The sequence below is a fragment of the Dunckerocampus dactyliophorus genome, chromosome 10 (genome assembly GCF_027744805.1).
Source record: "Dunckerocampus dactyliophorus isolate RoL2022-P2 chromosome 10, RoL_Ddac_1.1, whole genome shotgun sequence".
NCBI lineage: Eukaryota > Metazoa > Chordata > Actinopteri > Syngnathiformes > Syngnathidae > Dunckerocampus > Dunckerocampus dactyliophorus.
The window spans coordinates 22,812,747-22,827,352 of record NC_072828.1 but is presented as its reverse complement, the minus strand read 5'-3'; the positions used below and the strand labels follow the sequence as shown (position 1 = coordinate 22,827,352).

Sequence of the window (14,606 nt, the reverse complement as noted above, 5' to 3'; positions counted from 1 at the left end):
TGTGTGGTACAGCATGCACACAGAACCACATGAGCTCTGACGTGGACTTTCTTTTGCTACGGTCACCTAACAAAAGGGTCATGTTGTTTGAGGTCACTTGAGGTTTGCCTCAGCTGCTCTTATGTGTTCCTGGAGAGACCGATTCTTCTTTGCACGCCACCCCTTCATCAGTGAACGCCTGCGTCTTGCTTCGCCACATTCCCTTGGCTCTGTCTCCACCTGGACCAACCAGGCTCAAATCAAGGCAACACCCGACTTAAAGTCAAGACTTGAGTATATAAATGATGACAGGCATGTGTTTCTGGAACAATATCCATTTTCTGTACCGCTTATCCTCACTGGGGTCTTCAGGCAAGAGGCCTGTTGAAGCAGCTGCTGCCTGCATGTTGTCAGTGAAACATAACAGACCTGATTGCAACGGGAAGGATGACTCTCAATGATGAGTTTGTCACCCAAGTTGATTCTGTTACTAACTCAGGGAGTTTCTATTTGGGCTATTTTTGCATAGACAATATTTCCAGTATTGTTGCTACGCACTGTGGATGAAGTAGAGTAAAACGGAACCACTGGGCTAAACAGGTATGTGTGGATTGTTTTTAAAAGTACACTTGGAAGAATGAAATGTGCTACAATCGGGACAAAAAATAATACCAAAGGGAAAAACTCTGTGTGATTGCATGTGTTTGTAAAGTGCATCAAAACACTTAAAAACGGTGTAACCAGCCTGTAGCTTTCCGTCTGACGGTCGGTCGGTCATATTCCGCTTTTCTTGCTAATGAGGTGGACATTTGGGTGGTGTTTAATTGATATCCTACTATCTGGGTCATTGTGTGTCATCATATTGACTAAACCCTAAGACATGTCTTAATTGCATGCCATGTTTCCACATGTTTCCCGTGTGTCTAGTTCCACCCCAGTTGGTACGCCATCAAAACAAAGCATATTTTGGTTCGTGGTGATTTAGCAACATTTTTGTCAGGATTGAAATCGGAGCAACCCTTGGACCAACAGGAAACTTCTGTATTTGCAACTTGAAACAGACACTGTAAAAAAAAAAATATCGACGAAACTTTGGCTGCTTAGCTTCCACTGATGCATGCTCATCAACCCAAGTGGCGAATACCAGTCAGCATGGCAGTGAAGCTGTTTTGTCTCCAAATATGCCATCTCAGGTAACACAGGCATGCATGGTCCACTGTGGAAAAAAAAGAGCAAAGTGTTCAAACCTGTGAAGGAAAAAAAGCCACTGGTATTGACAGTTCATGGTAGCAGGAATCAATACAGACGAAGAGAGGCATCAGCTCAAGGACAAGACAGTGTTAGACTCGCTGGTCCTTCAAGCAGAATCGCTGATAGGCTACACAAACAGTCTCAATGACGTCTGCTACCTTATCAAAAAGAGTTAGAGTGTGTAACAAAACACAGGATTTCTGCACCACAGCTTGTCAGTGTGTATGATAGCAGCAGATGTAAGACTCTGAGATCGATGCCTTCCGGCCTTGGAGAACCCCCGCTGATGTCAGTCTGTCTCGGAACTCCATTCACTCTCCTCCCGTATGCGTAAATCCCCATGTCTATCTGTGTGTGAATAACATGCACGTTTGTGTGGGAATCGGGTGTGCGTTAATCTAATCTAACCAACATGATGTATTAGAAATTCTTGCTGTGCAGTTCTACACCGCTGCAAACTACAATATTCCTACAAAAATATTTAGAAATGTATATTTCTCTGACTGTGTCAATCAAACCTGGGAATTATTACCCAGAACTTTTGCTACAGCTTTTGATTGTGCAGGTGGATGTTGTGAATGACTGCTATTATTGTTATTATTACTATTATTACATGATGTTATCTTATACTGTATTTTTTGCATGGTTTACTTTTGGTTAACCCAATAGTTCTTTAACACTGTCCAATTTATCTATCTAATATGGGGGTAACGGATTGCCTAGTGCGGGCGCTTTGCTCCCTGTATGACACCATTGTGTCAGAGCTTTGTCCGCAATGCCGGTAATAAGTTGGACTTGCTTCCAGTGAGCGTTGTACTCCGCCAAGGCTATATACCCTTTGTCACTGATTTTGTGCACAAGGTGCCGCCAGAACGTTGAGGGAATCCGGTTTGGTGGCTGCAGAATTGGGTCTCTGCTTTTTGCAGATGATGTGTTCTTCGGCTGATGCTGTGATCTTCGGCTGTCACTGGATCGGTTTGCAGCCGAGTGTGAAGCGGCTAGGGTGAGACTCAGCACCTCCAAGTCCGAATCCATGGATCTCGCCCGGAAAAGGGTGGAGTGCCTTCTCCGGGTTGGGGATGTGCTCCTACCCCAAGTGGAGGAGTTCAGTACCTGGGGTCTTGTTTACGAGTGAGGGAAGGATGGAACGCGAGATCAACAGGCCTGTTGGTGTGTCGTCTGCAGTGATGCACACTCTGCATCGGTCCGTTGTGGTGAAGAGGGAGCTGAGCCGAAAGCAAAGCAAAGCTCTCAATTTAGCGGTCGATCCGCGTTCCTACCCTCATCTATGGTCATGAGCTGTTGGCTAGTGACCGAAAGGACAAGCTCCCGGGTATAAGGGGCTGAAATTAATTTCCTCCGTAAACTGGCTGGACTCTCCCTTAGAGATAAGATGAGAAGCACTGTCATCTGGGAGAGACTCAGAGTCCCATTGAGAGAAGCCAGATGAGGTGACTTGGGCATCTGGTCAGGATGCCTCCCCGACACCACTCTGGGGAGGTGATCAGGGCATGTCCGACCGGTAGGGGAAGACCCAGGGCAAGTTGGAGAGACTATGTCTCTCAACTGGCCTGGGAACGCCTCAGGATCCGCCGGGAGGAGCTGGACGAAGCTTCAGGGGAGAAGTGTGGGCCCCTAGTCTTAGGCCGGTGCGCCTGCGACCTGACCTACAATAAGCGGAAGAAGAAGGATGGTTGGATGGATGTCCAGCATCACTGTACATCCATTAGGAATTATTGTTTTTTTAAATACAGATTTATAGACTTCCTGGTTGTGCTTGCGCTGTGTTCTATAGTAAATCCGACAGGAATGTGTACATGTGTATGTTATGAGAAGGACAAGGAACACTGTCCCAGCAGAGCGGGGAGATGAGCAGGCAGTGGGGGTCTAACGAGTGACAGCTGTTCCTCAAATTGTATAGTTTCACATAACTGTATTGCAAACCAGGGTAGAGGTTTCATGTTTTTTAGATATGCAGTTTGTGTGTGTGTGTGTGTGTGTGTGTGTGTGTGTGTGTGTGTGTGTGTACACTGTGTTGCTGACAGAACGAAACATTCCATTCACGGAGTCTTCTGCACAAATAATTTGAAATCTACTGAATTTACTATCTGGCCACATTTCATTCTATTTGTGTAATTTATGTATTTGTTTTGACTTGTTTTATTTATTAGATTAGAATCTTTATGGTCATTGTCACAGGTTCAAGGCAACAAAACGCAGATTGCATCTAACTAGAAGATAATATTGGTTAGTCAGCATTATCGGACATCCCTACATTTTCGTGAAATATCATCAGTCAGCAAAACAAAGGCACAGATTGATACATTTGACTGACATTCCTGTATGTAGGATGAGTGAAATGTCTGTTTAATTGTCATTATTTCACATAGGCACTGTATATAATTCATAAGGGCAGACAGCAGACGTGTGTCATCAGCTCCCAAACCACAAACGCCACGTGCCGTCTCCTCTTTATTTATGATGGATTTTGCAATTCTGTGCATGTAAAGTCATGATCCTGCTTGGAAAAAGTGGAAGAGAGAACCTCAACAGGCCGCGGCCTCGCCACCACCTCCGGTCATTGTTTGAATGTGGAACCACATACTGGCATTGAGATCATCTTGCATCTTCCTCTCTGTTTCTCATAAAGCAAGGGATTGTGATTAGAAGCATATCGTGGGTTGCTTTTAGTGCGCAACTCCTTGTTAATACGCACTATTGGAAACTTACATTGGCATACTGTATGTTTTGTCAGTCAGTTAAGACATAAATTAGTATGATGGGAGTCCGCCTGTGTGCATGTGTCAAAGCCTGGACGTCATTTTTAATATGTCGACAATGCCAGAATGACAAAAATGTAAGGACGCTGCAGGAATTCATCATCCAACATCACATGTGAAAGGGACTGTATTTTAAAAAATCAATGAAGATTTTACTAAAGAAACACCACCACCGTATGCTACCAATCGTGGCATAAGAGCAATGTTCCCTCTAAGCTGCACACATGCACAGTCGCACACTGCTCCTGCATTCTCAGCGCATAGCAAATCCATGCAGCGCACAAAATACAATCCTCAGTCACTTGTAGGGTTGGGCATTGAGTCTCCGGGACTAACATTCAGATTCACCCGTGATCGTACACATCTTTGTATTTTGATTCCCAGATTCGATGCCCACTTCTGGACCGGAAGAAATAGCTTGCAAACACCAACGAAGAAGCCGGCGAGCACCAGGGACACCAGGGACTTAACTTCCTAAAAAAGAGCGGTTGGCTCAGTGCAACATTTGTAACACAACGACAAGCAAAGGAGGGCGCACAACCAACATGATTAATGGTGTAGAAATAACAGAGTGCCCCAGTCTTTGATGCAAAGCGTCAGACTTCCTCTAAGCAGTCAGACTCTGGCAAGTCCAACAATAAATGACGTCGGTCTCATGACAGTGTAACCGATGGTTTCAGGATGTTAGCTGATGTGGAAGTTTGGTGTAAATAACGGACGGGGGCTACGGCTTCGGCTCGGCAAGTTGATCATTTGCACAGTACGTTTCTGTTCGCAACTGTCAAGGGACCTGCTCCACTCACACGACACACTTTTGGCCTTCAAAATAAGAGCGCGTCGGGCTATATCCTGTTTACCCGTGTTCACAAAATAAGGGTGTCATAAAATATTGCTTACACCAACATTGGGGCACTTTTCAAAAGTAAACATCTTTTGTGAAAGTGTACTCCTGGAAAAGGAAACTTCATAACATGTACGCATGTTCAAGTTGGATGCTTCGATGTTTACATACTGGTTGAAACGAGCCCTGTGACAAATTCACAGTAAAGTTGGTGAAAAAGTTCACATCATTAAACGATTCATGGAGTTCAGACATTCCATCCAAAAAGAACTCTGGTTAGCGCCCTCATTTAAACTCTTACGACCCTGCTTTCAGAATCGAAAATCATTAGGAACCGGAATCAAAATGAGAAATCAGAATCTGAACCTGAGTCGTTCAAATTTAAACGATGCCCAACACTTGTCGCTTATGCTCAAACACTTGAAAAATTAGGGCGGGGCATTGTTTAAGAGAACGGATTGTACAGAAAAATGTCAAATTAACAACTTAAACTGCATAAAATTTGGTTTGGTCCAAATAAAATTCACCCCTGTCTCGTATACGCGCACAAGTCCGTAGCTCAAAAGCAGTCTCAGAGAAGTGACTGAGTCATTGTGTGGTTATGATAGTCGATACATCGCAATGGTAGCCAACGTGAGTTACCCAACTTTGCCAAATTTCTATCATTAGCTGACAACTAACATAACTGGTGCGCATGCATGTGCTACGTCAGTGTGCTCAAAGCAGAAAGAGACGGGGTATAATGTTAGCAGTACCTTCAAATGTTGGCGCCCTCAAAGCAGCTGGATGAATGTGATACATACCGTCCCTTTAAAGCTGGTCCTTTGGAATAAGTGTCACAAAAACAATCATTGTGAAGGCCTTAGTGTGTGGCAATTGTGAGGACAGAGACTGATCTTAGACCCGGAAGAGGGCCAGCTGGATCAAGATTTCTGTTTTAGTTAAACCCAAAGCTTTTTTGGCGGGGCTGAGGCTTTCCTTCTTCTTTATTTTCACACTAAATTCAGCTAAAGTACGCTATCACTGAGCTTGCTTTGTGCACCACAGCTGAGCGGCTCATGCGGGAACAGAAAAGAACCCTCCCCCCTACAACAGCATGTTGTCCCAAGCCTCGATAGCGCAGTAGGCAGCGCGTCAGTCTCATAATCTGAAGGTCGTGAGTTCGATCCTCACTCGGGGCAGATATTTTTGGAGCTGCAAGCGCTCACTCGGTTGAGTCAAGCGTTGAGAAGCGACACAATGTGAGCGCAACAATGCGACACGTTAACTGACGTGTGTCTACACTGAATGTGGAGCTGTGTGTTTCCTGCCTGTTGAGTGGACTCGACTGTGTTAATGAGGAGGTGGTGGAAATCCCCTCTTACAAAACATGCATGTGTGTGTTTTCGGTCAGAAAATAGTAGTACTACGAGTGCACGAAGTGCTACAAACACTGGGTGTAGAAAAAGCTAAGGAATTCAAGCTATTTGACTCTGGACAAAAAGCGGTGTTTAATGTTCTTGGAATCACAAGATTTCAGTAGAAAATAGTTGTATCAGTCATGTTTTTATGACTAATTGTTGAATTTAACTTTGATTTTAAATGGCATGTTAGCAACGCTAACTAATTGATTTAATTAATTCGGTTTTTAGCGTAATTAACGCATGCAAGCCTCACCTCTGCGCTTATGACGGCAGACGGAGGCACGGTGTAGCGTCCCACAGTCACACAGAGTCTGACGCTCATGTATAACTTTATTCTGACCTGAACCAATCAACAGCAACGCAATTCCAACATCATATATTTATCTCTGACACGCGTGCACGTCTCTCTGTTCGTCCTCGGAGCAACACTTCATCATTCTCATCACATAACCAATTCAATGACACACCAAACTCCGAAGATCACAACAACACCTTTTATTATGTGTGTGTGTGATCTAAATAAACAGAAAGACAAAGAATAACTGGAAATTATAAAGTGTGATTGAAATGTGTTAGGCAAATGCATTTTCAGGCATATGTGGTGTCTGTTAGCTTGATTTAAATGTTCAAAAAATACATTAATTAATAAATCATGCTGTCTTGTGGCTGAATACTGCCTATTATTACTCAGAAATATACATGCTGAAATAAATTTGACGTATTTTTCCTAAATTAAGCATTTTCGAGCATAAAAATGGCTAAATGAATTAAAATACGTACAAATACAAGACACTCAAAGACGCTGTGAATGACATGTAGTTGGAATGCCCCGATCGAGTTTTATGCTGCCGATTGCGTTCATCCGTGAGTGAGATCGGCAGATCCCGATCACATGGCTCAATTTGTTTATGATGAGTTCTATTGGCAGGGGCCGCCATTAGACAATTCCAAGGGGCCCCGGCAAATAGGTAATCATTAAAAAATACACTTTTGGGTGGATTGTTGGGTTTTTTTGCCTTTATTTGTGCTGAATTTCTGTTAATAAAATACAGTAAAAATGGGAACATTTCAGTCATTATTGCAAATGGTGATTAATCATGATTAAATAATTTCTCTTATTTGTCTAGCCCCGAGTCATCCCAAGTAAATGCAACTCTAATTTCCAAATCGGTGTTCAGATGATCTGCGATTGGCTGGCGACCAGTCCAGGGTGTACCCCGCCTGTCGCCCGAAGTCAGCTGGGATAGGCTCCAGCATACCCCCGTGATCCTAATGAGGAAATGGATGGATGGATGTTCAGATGATTAAAAGTCAGGCTAACCACAAACTAAAACCGTAAGATAATGTCATGATCATCTTGACCATGAAGCTCTTCTCATACTAGAATTCTTGTTTAATTCCCGAAGGAAGAAGATATTCCACAGAAACATGGCTCTCAGTGCTCTTCATAAACACAAACCACCTCAACCGTGTCAGGAACACCAGGAAAAATCTCTTCCAGTGCGGCCGGTTAAACATCAGAGGCATGTGGAGTTAAACTAGTTGCACAGCCTCTCCTCTGTGTCTCTCGCTGCCCTCAACAGAGTGACGGAAGGCTGCGGGCAGGCTGCCAGGTGCCTCTCATGTTTGGGAGAGCAAACAGCCTCACGTCTTTGATGGAGAGAAGATCAGAGCAGGGGACACATTCTACGTGGCTGCGCTAAGGTCGCCACAGTGCATGCGGCCTTGTTGTGCTCTGCAGCTAGGATACCCCGAGTACACACAATGCAGGGGCAGCGGACACGTGTGTGTGTGCGTGTGTGTGTGTGTGTGCGTGCAGGATAACACAACAGCTATTCATGTCCAGTTTGTGATCAAAAAGCACAGCTATCATATAAGTAATAACTAAGCTGGCGTAAGCCTTAAAGTTACACCCATCAAATATTCTTTTCTTTGATGCACAAGTTGTTCTGAATTGGTATGACACAAACAAGCGGACAGGGTGAATTTCGTGTTCAGGCCCTCTGCTCTCCTATTCCTGGCCGAGAGCTTTGAATCCAACCAGCTCACCACAGCTACTCCTTGGAAGCATGAGAGCACCACTCTTGGGTGCCACCTAATGATTCACCCTCCTCAGCGGCAGCTGCAGCACACACTCCAAACATGACTGGAAGGCTGCACATGGACCGTCCTGCGTTGCGTTATGCTCGGTCTCCACGTGTGCAGTCTGTTCTCACCGCGTTTCTCGGTGTGTTGCTTGCTTGTTGACAGATGAGGCGTACCAGAAGCTGGCCATGGAGACCATGGAGGAGTTGGACTGGTGTCTGGACCAGCTGGAGACAATCCAGACCTATCGCTCAGTCAGCGACATGGCCTCCACCAAGGTAGGGCCAGCTGGATCTTTGATTTTTTTTATTTTTTTGTGATCTGTGTGTACGGATGAAAGGCTCATGTTGCCCTTATTTATAGTGCACATCATTTTTAATCAAGGAAGTGACAAAATGGAAGCCCTCACATCTTGATGAACAGCCTGCAGGACTATCTTTCCATGAATGACACACTGATACTTGCTGTAATCATACATCAACTTGTTGCAGATTGTGCGAAGTGTTCTATATTGAGTGCGGATGTGAGCAGGAAAGAGATGAGCTATTTTTAATTTATTCTTAAAAAGCTAAAAACACAACTCTATGCTGGTTTCGTTGTGTGTTTTTAGACCGCAATTGTTTGACAGGGTTTAATCCATTTTGTAAATTACATACCCTCGGGGCAGGGTGGCTATGTGGTGGATGAGGGCGGGGAGGGTACGCCGTGGTGTGGGATAAGATCATAGCGTTGTTGTTTTTTTTACTTATTAGAAACAAATATGAAATGTTTGTCATCCATAACATTGGTGTGTTCACGCGCAGAAAATGATACGTGACACTTGGTCCTGGTTCTCACTGGTATCTCTCCTTGAGCCAGACGTTACCTGGTAAAAACGGTTAAAGTCGCAACCTAATTGTACGACTTTTGTCTTGCGTTTTATCACAAAACTTTAAAAAAAATCATAGCCATGTGTGCAGAGCTGCATACGCTCGTAGGACGCTTGTATACGGTGGTGTATTTATTAGCTTTAGCAATTTAGCAGATGTATTTTTGAAAAAGCATTCATCTGTTGCACAAACAGATGTAATTGTTACGGCTGTCAGTCTATTCAAGTATTTCATCGTGATTAATCACCGTCTGTCCATAGTTAACTCACAATTAATCACAATTAACTGCAGATAGAAATAAGTTTTTATGTATAATAAGTAGGAATGTAAATCTCTGTGCATATAAACGCTTCTATACGCATCTGGATACACGGGTTAAGATGCGATTCAAAAATGATATATTTTAAAAACAGAGGGATTCGATACAGTGTACAAACGATACGATTGTACAATTTCATCTGTTGATGTAGACACGAATCTTACATTATAAAATAAAGAAGCCATTTGTATAAAAGTGTCATTCTTACAGTATTTTCAGTCCCCAAGCATGCTGTCAGGCAGGGGTCCCCAACCAAAAATGAAAACACAAAAATTAAAGATAATATAATTTGGAAATAACTACATAATTTTTTTTGTAAAGGGGTATCAATTTTGGAAATATGGGCCTTAGCTAGCAGTTCAAACCAAAAAAAATCACCCGAAAGACGGCTCGCATCTAAAAAACACTCGTTAGTTGATACACCGGTATGCCAAGATACCGCTGTATAAATGCCAATTTAAAAAATACCTGCAGTGCGCCAGTAACTTCTTTCTTCTTCCTGGCAACGGCGAGGCGACGTACTTTGTGACAACTCAACTCGGAGCGACACAGATAACTTTGGTCTCGTCGAGAGAGCCATCTGCCAGGGCTTTGAAGCTAAACTTACCATTCAAAATACCCTTTTCTTTGCCTATTTCTGCTCCTTATTTGTTCCCGCTTCTCGCTCCACAACCGCAGCCCCTGTGCTTCCTCAAACTACGGTGTGGGCCGAGGGTCAAACAGGATGTGGGCACGTTAATCGTGCGTCAAAAAAATGGTGCCGTTGAAGGAAACGTCCGTTAACGCGTTATTAACACGTTAACTTTAACAGCCCTACTAATTATACATCTTTGCATCGATCGTCAAAGTGTCCTTCGCTGTGTCAGATTGGACCAATTGTTAAGTCAGTCCTCTCACATTCGCGATTCATCATTAACGGCTTCGCAAATTGCAGATTTCTGGTCAAATTTTGTTTTTTTTTTTGTAAACATGCAGAAAATACATTTCATTCATCCTAAATTAGTAAGAATTTATAGATAAACGATAATATAGGTAAAATGTACAGTGTACATGTACCACAATTTCTACTTGTACTTGTTTATGTCTTTATGCTTCACTGATGTTTTTTCATCAAGCGTTGCAATTTTGCATCTTGGTGATTTTGAGTACCTCTACAGTCAGGTGTCCAAACCGAGGGCCACATACTGAAATGAAAGGGTGCAAGGGCCACTTTGATATTTTGTAAACCAACTCATGTAGATATGCTCAGAAGTTTTAAAGACATCCTCTCAGCTTTGTGATATAGATGAAAAAGTGTCTTATTATTATGAACTTCAGGCGTTGCTCTTAGTTTCCACTTTTGCTGTTGTTTTTTTATGTATTAATTATTTCAACTTTCTTCTTAATCTTTGTAGATTTTGTCCTCCTAATGTTGACTTTATTCCCATAATATTATAACTTTTTCCCCAACAGAATTTTCTTTATTTTGATTGTTTCTCATTAAAAAAACTTTTAAAACTTAAAAAAAGTAATTTTTCTTTAATATTTAAACTTTATGCTACTAAAATGACATTGTTGTTCCTCATAATATAACAAATTTATTCTCATAAAATTATGACTTTTCTTGTTAGATTACAGTTTTTATCTCGATTCGTGTAAAATTACTGATGTTTTTTCCATTTTTACTGTTGTGGTTGTTTTTTTTAGTAGTTTTGTTATTATATTGTATTTTTAGAATGTGCCACAGGCCACATCTTGGACACCCCTGATTTAAAATGTGTATAATAATTGTGTGAGGCACATTTAGGGCTTAAACCTGGATTGTGCATGCAGCATTTAGTTTGCTAGCGAGCAATGGCAATTGAAGAGAGAAGAGACCCTGACAACCTGCACTCTTTTTGCAAATGTTGATTCAAAATTGGAGAGGAACGTCAACCTAGCAGGAGGGTTTGGTGAGAAAATGTTATTGTGCTGATTTAAGAAAACGTCATTTTAGGCAGCGAAGGGCCTCGAAGAAAGGAAGATTCAACATTGACTTCATGACGGCACTTTTTCTGAGGATGTTCTTGTTCATTTCAGTCGCTGTGGTCACCTGTCTGTCAACACAGACAACCAGTTGAACGAGTTCCTCTCTCAGTAGTTAACTCATTTAACTATTAAGTATTAGTTACATTTAAATGAAGAAATATTTACAGAATCAATAATTGTCTCAGAAATGGTGTGTGTTTAGTCTGCGGTTGAAATTCTTAATTAATAAAATAGGAAGACTGGTTGATGTTGGCCTCACGGTCAGGAGTTAGTAGGGTCTGGGTGGGGCTGGGCCGCATGACGTATTGGGAGTAGGGCTGGGAAGCTCAGTGTACCCCACGATACGGTACGATATGCAATGCATGGCTCACCATAACGATACTACCTCGATACGGTGATAGGGTGAACCAAAAATCATAATGTCATAGTTTGTATTTTGCTGCATTTAGCTGGGATAGGCTCCACCCACCCGTGCCCCTGATGAGGACAAGCGGTATAGAAAGTGGGTGGAATTTCTGCAGCGTATTTGAACCAGAATACAAGCAGCAATGGTACAAAAAGAATGAGACTGTTTTAGTGCAACATAAGTGCAACAGCATTTTAGATTAAGTGTCTGATAAACAGTAAAGTTTATACTCGTTCAGAAAACACATTTCATGTCTTTCAATTAGAAGCATATCATTTTTATAGCATTCGCACTCTTCCATGTCTAGTCGTGGGCCGCAAAATATGACCCGGGCCGCAAGTTTGAGACCACTGCTCTAAATCATCCATAGGTGTGAATGCGCTATATGTCATGTGATTAACTAGCGACCACTCCGGGGTGTACTTTGCCTCTTGCCTGAAGCCAACTGGGATAGGCTCCAGTTTATAAATACGTTCTTCAGCATTCTTCAGCACAGAAGATGGATGGAAGACAAGACAAAAACCTATTTTTTTCCACATGCTACGATAATTACTGGAAACATAATGCATCCATTTTTAGACTTGGTAAGAAAGTGACACGTTACATCTCTGCACGTAACCTCATGTGGAGCCAACAAACTGACGAGGAACCCGCATCAAACACGTCTGTTTATGTAAATAAGATAAAGCTTCTGAAATCCAAGTCGTTTCCTCCCAAGCTTTGTTTCTACTTGAAACGAAAAATTACACAACTCCTACTCCCCTTACATCTGACCTGGTTTAAATACTACCAATTGGCGAACATGACCCTTCTGACATCTCGTATTTAGGATGGCAAATGTATGAAACAAGAGAAGAAGGAAGGCGAAATGCGAGTGGCTACAGCTTTACGTCCAAGGTCAAAGTGAGGGCTAGATGTTACTGCCACGGTCTCTGAGTTCTGTCCTCGTTGTGGTGACTAGCTGTTATGGCACAAAATATTGGAAACAGTAGTCCCTCGTTTATTGCGGTTAAGTGAACTGCCGCAAAGTAGGACTCCTTGTTTATAAAGGGAATATTTTCGTAGTTAGAGCATAGAAAACTTGTTTTCAACCTTCTAAATACGGTTTTTAACATTATCAGCGCTCTCGAGACTTGAAATAACACGCCTGTAATCAACTTTACACTGCTATTACCCAATATAGTCAACATAATATGAATAAATAAGCCCTTTAAGACATAAATAAGACTCGTGCTTGTGTGCGTTGCTATAAATGTGTTCCCTGCAGACAGGAAGTGACGTTGGGGGCTTTCAGCTTTGACGTCAGTTGCGGCCACAGCAGTCAGCGATCAAGTTTATCAACATTACGAGTTGCATATATGCATATCTTTTGACTAATAATAGGCCGCATTAAACCACGAAACAGCATGATACGATAGAGTGAAGCCGTGAAATCTGAAGCACCGAGCATGAAGAGCGCAGTTCTACACCATCCAAACACAATACTAAACAGGTGTGTCTCATTTTCTGCTTGTCGTTCATTGTCCCTTATTCAAGGGTTGTGAATGTGCTGTGTAAATATCACGGTGTATGAGCAAGACCTGCGGCAAGTCAGTCCAGGGCAAATAAAAGAACTTCATTTACAGTGGCCGTACGTTGCTGTCCTTACACTTAGTTCTTGTGTAGGTGTTTGAACGACACGTGTGATGTGCACAAAGCGTGTAAGAGTTGGGAAATAGTGGTTCAGTTGTGTGTTTGTGTTTCATGCTAGAGTGCCCAGTTGTTATACTCGAAAGGAACGTGTTTGAGGAGTAAATACAGTTATCACAGCACAAGTCTTTCATTAAATACGACATCGAAATGTTGTTTTCAACAGTTGGATTGAGACTGTGTACACCAGGCAGCTGTGCGTGCTGGCTGCAGGACAATCGAAAAATCAAGCAAGGCGGAGTACTGAGGCGGGACTACCCTCAAGAGGGAGTGTGCATGGGGCAGAGGTCTCTCTCTCTCTCTCTCGTGCACGCACAAACGCATGCTGAATGAGGTAAAGCCTAGTCAGACCTCACAGCCCAAATTGAGTCACTCTAGCTGTGGCGTTTCCCAGCGTCAGAGAGTCCAGGCTTGGTCCTTTTACTCATGCTGTAGTCACACTTTGCCACTTGAACGGGCCGCTCTGCACTTCCAGCAACAACATGGGAGCCTGCTATTTTGACAAGAAAGAGAGGAAATTAGGGAAGCTCAATGGCTGGAGAAAGGTAAACCTCCTTTACACGTTTTCCTTTGATAAAGATGAATTTGTAATGAGGTGTTTTTCAGTTTGGGAGTAATGTCTTTGAGTGCCAAATGTCTGCTGTTTGTAGACGCTGTGGTTAGAGTAAGTACTGTGCAGTTAGTTTGTGAGAGCTTTCAGTCTTACTCTTTCAGTTGCTCAAACATGTGGTAGGCTTTTAAGCACTGCTGCTTGACAAAAAAGCAGCAGTGCAGCAGTTATGAATTTTTATTGGACATTGATGAACCAGCCTTTGACGGTTTACTCACTTTTGTCCCAAAAAATCACTTTCACTCCCTGAGAAACCCATCTGGTAGTTAGTTACACCTCTGTTCTTTTGCTTTTCTGGTCTCCCCGTAGCTCTATTTCTGTCTAAAGTGAGAGCAAATGTCAACATGTCCAAAGTTTTTATGCATAT

The 14,606-nt window shown here is 42.6% G+C and overlaps 1 protein-coding gene and 1 non-coding gene across 9 annotated transcripts in view; both read left to right on the top strand.

Moving 5' to 3' along the window:
- The window catches only part of pde4ba (phosphodiesterase 4B, cAMP-specific a), a 195,926-nt gene that overhangs the window by 164,536 nt on the left and 16,784 nt on the right, over window positions 1-14,606 (top strand). For 7 of the 8 annotated variants that reach the window (XM_054790341.1, XM_054790340.1, XM_054790343.1 and 4 more), the window contains one exon: window positions 8,505-8,617. In XM_054790341.1, coding sequence (XP_054646316.1) covers window positions 8,505-8,617 — 113 coding nt within the window. Of the gene's footprint in view, window positions 1-8,504; window positions 8,618-14,001; window positions 14,175-14,606 lie in introns of those variants that run through there. The other variant, XM_054790347.1, reaches the window with a different exon arrangement.
- trnam-cau (transfer RNA methionine (anticodon CAU)) lies at window positions 5,960-6,032 on the top strand. Its single transcript has one exon. It is a non-coding gene; the product is annotated as a tRNA-Met (tRNA).